The sequence below is a fragment of the Camelina sativa genome, chromosome 14, assembly GCF_000633955.1.
Source record: "Camelina sativa cultivar DH55 chromosome 14, Cs, whole genome shotgun sequence".
NCBI classification, from domain to species: domain Eukaryota; kingdom Viridiplantae; phylum Streptophyta; class Magnoliopsida; order Brassicales; family Brassicaceae; genus Camelina; species Camelina sativa.
The window spans coordinates 11223744-11228904 of record NC_025698.1 but is presented as its reverse complement, the minus strand read 5'-3'; the positions used below and the strand labels follow the sequence as shown (position 1 = coordinate 11228904).

The following is a 5161-nucleotide window of genomic DNA, read 5'->3' as shown; positions in this document are numbered from 1 at the left end:
AGGCTCAGCGTAGAAAGCATCTAAGATATTGAAATGATCAGGTCCAACATCCTGCCATTTGTCAATGGGTTCAGGAACAATCTCAACCAAGTCACGAAGCTCAATGGTCTCATTGGCTATCCTCTGTAGAAACGTTGTCTTGCCAACACTAATGTTCCCTTCAACACAGAACGTCAAACGTTTCTTAGGCTTATTATTATTAGTCTCAGAAGAATCCTTGAGTTCTTCTTCGTCCACGCTTTGTTTGATGAACGTTGTTATGCTCTCGGCGTGGTTCCGATGCTTAATCCCAACTGAGCTTTGAAGATACTCAACCATTTTCTGACTAGCTTCCCAAAACTGAGAGAATCAAAACAGCCATTGTAAATGTAACATTCAACTGAAGCGCACAAAAAGTTTCAATTTTTTTGTGAATACATTACCTTATCTTTGTATAACTGCTTGAGCTCAGCAACACCTTGGATTCCATTTTCAACGAGCTTTCTCTGATTCCTTGGACCAACTCCTGGAATTTTCAACAAATCTGGATTACGAACCAATCCTCCTCCACCACCGCCGTTAGATCTACGATTCGTTCTGGTGGACTTAGTCGGAGAATCTTTCTCCGTAAGGAGCTCGAATTGAACCATTTGGATCTTGTACCGGTTCGTCTAACCCAAGCTCGGGTTCCACTATCTTCAATTGAGAATCGAACCGACGGTACCAAATTAGGGATACGGTTATGGTACAAATACGCTGAGAAAGTAGCAGTGGGCGTAGAGAAGCAAGTTGTAGTAGTAATCTGCGGCATTTGAATAGGTTTTATAAAGAGAAATTGAAAGGAGCTGTTAATTAATAAAACCCTCTGGGAAGAAAAGAAGGTTTAAGCCGGAGTGGAGGAGAGAAGGAAGAGGGATTGAACGTTCCGTCATGGAATCTTCTTTGAGCATTTTTTTTTTTTTGTCTTAAAACTCTGAAGAAGAGAGAAATGGATAAGATAAAACCCTAATTTTAAGTTGGTTGTGACTTGTGAGTGAGGCAATGAGATGAAAAAAAATTGTAATTAAAGGATTAGGGTTTTGTTGTTGTCGTTGTGAATTGTGATGATGTTCTTTCTAGTTACAGATGCAGAGGAAGAAGAAAGAAGAAGGAGAGTGAGTGAATTTTGTCGTTTAGGGGTTTGAAAACTTTGAATACAGAGAGAAACATTATCGTTTTAGCAATTAGCCAACGTTAATTTTAATTTATGTGGTATGGTTTTGATTATGATATGAATTTCGTGATTAGAATATGATAATGAATTTTGTGATTCGGATTGTTTGGGCCTAGATTTATATTAGTTTACCAACCCAATGGGCTTTTTATCTACAATCTGTAATTGCCAATGACATGTGACATGTAGTATATATCGTACTAAAAATATCTTAAAATATATATATGTAGTATATGTTCTGTGAGGGCCAGACGAATTTTTTAAATAGAAGGATATGTAATAATTGAAAATAACATGGAGGTATGGGACCAATTGAGATAATGAATGAACGAATGAAGAAGGAAGAGAGATTCTGAGCCATGCAAATAAAATCGGTTAAGTTTTGTCAGGTGATGGCCCCCTCCCTTATTTAATTTTAGGTTTGCGTTTCCTTTCCTGACTCCGCGAGTCTTCTTCTTGAGTCTCGTGACCCCCAAACTTATCCAATACCCCAATCCCATTTAGTTGGAAGATTTTACCAAAATATTATACACTGTTTTATATAACAGTCAGTAGAAGTGTGTAAACAAGTTAGTTACATAGTTTGGTGTAATTCATAAGTTTTCTTCTGGACATTTACAGAAACATTTATGTTACACAACATTTATTACTTACTATATGACACATTGACACATATATAATGATCGATGGTTTTTTCTATTAATATATATATATATATATATTGTAGAATGATGAAATTATCCTTCTGATAAAAACAAAAACATACACAACAAAGACAAAAAAGAGTGATGAAATATATCCATCACGGTTTCATCTATATGTCCTTCTCGTTAAGTTTTCTTTTCTCAACGATTCAACAATGTTCTTCGTACATTTACGTTTTACTTGACACTTACCCATGAAAACAATAATTTATACCAGTATTTCTATATACATAATAAATTTATTTACTACTAACTAAACAATTTGAAAAGATCGACAACTTTGTTTCATGACCTCATCATTCGCTGAGTTGCGCCTAACAGGTTGTTCAGTGCCGCTAAGTTAAACAAACAAAAAAAGAAGGATGGCATTTTTTTTACACTATGCGTACAATAAATGTAACAAGTTTACGTATAGATTGCTATAAAACAAATAAGGAAACATACACTAGCTAGTGCATGGCTGGCTAAAAATATCATCATGCGATTCAATCTTAGCTAACTTTACATGTGCATCATCATCACTTTTCTCCTATTAATTCGTACTATCATTAATATTCCACTCATTTTTATTGTATAGAGTTCTCGTTATATAAAATATTTTTCTGAGTATTATCTCTCTTTTCTATTATTCATTGATCATAGATTCGGTTACCTACCACCCAACATCTCACATGTTGTTTTTATCTATCTTCTACCCCATCTCACCTGCTTATATTCTAGACCTTTGGCTTCCTTTGGGAATAATTTTGTTTTTCAAATAAGCTAAGGAAATAGAAATAATTCTTCCGTATAAGTTATTGAATTGTGAATCCGAGAATCATTATTCATTTACTACTGACTGGCAACGTACAACTGTTTGTACAAATTGTTTAATTACGTCTTTTCTTATAAAATTATAGTATTTGTTTTATACATCTTTTATAGAAAAATTGTTAAAATAATTATGATTATCTATTTATGATTTTTCTCAAACAATGCTATTTAGTCATATAATTGTGTATAACAAAAAATAAAGGTTTAATTCCACCAACACTCATAAAAAGGGCTTTTACATGATATAATTAAGAAGGATTAAATGGCTCAAAAAATGGAATAAGATTTTGTCTCTAGATGCACATGATAATTCGGTATTTGATATCTGTAAAACGTAATCGCACATATACATATTGTTAATAAACCAGCTTTTAGGTGAGATTCTACCTAAAAGAACCTAAACGTCGATTTCATTATATATCATTTCTTTTAATTAAAAAAAAAAAAGTTGTTTTAAGGAAACCACATGCTGAAACCAGATTGGAGCTGGCACGTTACCTGATGTCCACAGTCCACTCTAAAAGCTTAAGATAATGGTGACGATTATTTTGTTAATATAGAAATTTATAATCATAACAACAACTATACAATAACTCAAATGAAAAGTAAAAGGAACAAAATACCGATAACGTGCTTCATCTAAAAGCTTAATGTGTAAAATTTCGAATTTTTTTTAATTATTGCTGACTAAGGATCCATTAATGTGTTGGTTATCCATTACGTAAACGAGATCTTAGTTATCTTTTTAAAGAAAGACCCTCAAGAAAGTTATTTTGTCCATCTCTACATGTCATTTCGTTATATGCTACACTCCCCATTTCTAAAGGAATAAAAAAAAAACTTATTTTGTCATTCTATAGCTATACAATTGCAGGTATGTCAATATGTTTATATGATCCATTCGTCATTCCTCGACATATTAAAAAATTGAAACCGGAGACAAGTGAAAGGCATGTTGACTTTAAACATTTCGTTGTTATTGAACGAGAGTTCCTTTTGTGTAGTCTGTTAAAAAATTGAGGGTAAAGAAATGCGAATAGCAAAAAGTTTTAGGACAAGAACTGAAAAAACACACACACATACAAAAAGCGACGACACCAAAACCAAAAAAAATAAAGGTATAGTTCTGCGTCTACATCAAAGTTGCTATGCACATCATCAGCTGAAATGACTTGGTCAATATCTAAATCTAATTAATGTTAGGAACACTTTTTAAAATAGGTAGGTTGGAATTAGTTATATATGCAATATTGTTATCCTTGATAATTGACATTGAATCATATACTGTCTCCACACTTTTATTTGTATGTTTTTGGAATATTATTACACGTTTTAAGAAAACTATTCGACATACAAAACAGTTGGGTTTTGTTAATTTGATTAAGATCTACCTTCACTTAAACTTTTAGTTGGTATGTGTAAAATTAGACTGATTTTTACTTTTTAGAGCTCGTAAAAATAATGAACAAAATTAAGTACTATACATTAATGTAACTTTTTGATAATTCTTTTAATTTACCCATAATCTGAAACTATAGTTTGAGACAGCTCTATTCATTTGTCATCAAATAAATTTTTATCCTAATCTTCTTGCTTTTTGATGCGTTACATAACAAATGTAAAATAAAATAAAAACACTAATGAATTCTAACATCAGAATTACGACAATTCCGACAATTCCGACACGACTCATTATGGAACAACCCAACCCGACAACACAAACACACCGCATCGCTCTGAGCTCCTCCGAACAACTCGGACCCCCACCGTCTATTCGACTCAGCCGAATCAACAACACTCACCTTCCGGGTGGTCGACTCGTACCGATGATGATAACGCGTCGCAGCTGGTCCGACAGAGAGCTCCAAGTTGAGCACCCAATCGTTCTCGTTCCCAAAATCTTTCTCCGACGTCGTTCCACTGCTCGTGCAATTATTGTTATTATGAATACCAGAGATCTCTTCCCCTTGTACCGGTTCCGGTTTAACCGGTCCGGCGAAATCGAGACGCAAAGGCTCAACGACGACATCGTTTTGAAGAGACGACGAAGACGGAGGCAATACAACTAATGATGCAGCAGATTCGTTGATGAGACGGTGAGTGTTTGGATCGATCCCACGGCTGAGAAGCTTCCTCTTGATGTGAGTGTTCCAGTAGTTCTTGATCTCGTTGTCTGTTCTTCCTGGTAATCTCCCAGCTATCAATGACCATCTTCAACACATTACAAAATTCAGAATTTGAATAAAAATGTAAACTTTTTTTTTTTTGTTATATAAGCAAAGTTTGTAAATTATGGTTATAGAGACTACTACTGACTTGTTACCGAGCAAGCTATGGAGCTTGATGATGAGTTCGTCTTCATCTTCAGTGAAATTGCCTCTTTTGAGATCTGGTCTTAGATAATTCATCCATCTCAATCTACAACTCTTACCACATCTCTGTAATCCTGCAC

At 34.2% G+C, this 5161-nt stretch overlaps 3 protein-coding genes across 7 annotated transcripts in view; all 3 read right to left on the bottom strand.

The window, feature by feature from the left end:
- LOC104740970 (deoxycytidine kinase-like) overlaps positions 1–1000 on the bottom strand; it is a 5863-nt gene extending 4863 nt beyond the window's left edge. For all 5 annotated transcript variants that reach the window (XR_760247.1, XR_002035062.1, XR_760249.1 and 2 more), the window contains exons 1-2: positions 423–1000; positions 10–339 (exon numbers count right to left, since the gene is read on the bottom strand). Coding sequence is in view for 1 of the 5 variants with exons in the window: in XM_010461722.1 (XP_010460024.1) it covers positions 10–339; positions 423–629 (537 nt within the window). In the remaining 4 variants the exon portion in view is untranslated. The remainder of the gene's footprint in view (positions 1–9; positions 340–422) is intronic.
- LOC104740969 (transcription factor MYB3-like) overlaps positions 4267–5161 on the bottom strand; it is a 7606-nt gene continuing 6711 nt past the window's right edge. Inside the window, exon 4 of the mRNA XM_010461721.2 lies at positions 4267–4325. The gene's annotated coding sequence lies outside the window, so the exon portion shown is untranslated. The remainder of the gene's footprint in view (positions 4326–5161) is intronic.
- LOC104740968 (transcription factor MYB3-like) overlaps positions 4267–5161 on the bottom strand; it is a 2434-nt gene continuing 1539 nt past the window's right edge. The window contains exons 2-3 of the mRNA XM_010461720.2: positions 5026–5155; positions 4267–4920 (exon numbers count right to left, since the gene is read on the bottom strand). Coding sequence (XP_010460022.1) covers positions 4347–4920; positions 5026–5155 — 704 coding nt within the window. The 3' untranslated portion in view covers positions 4267–4346. The remainder of the gene's footprint in view (positions 4921–5025; positions 5156–5161) is intronic.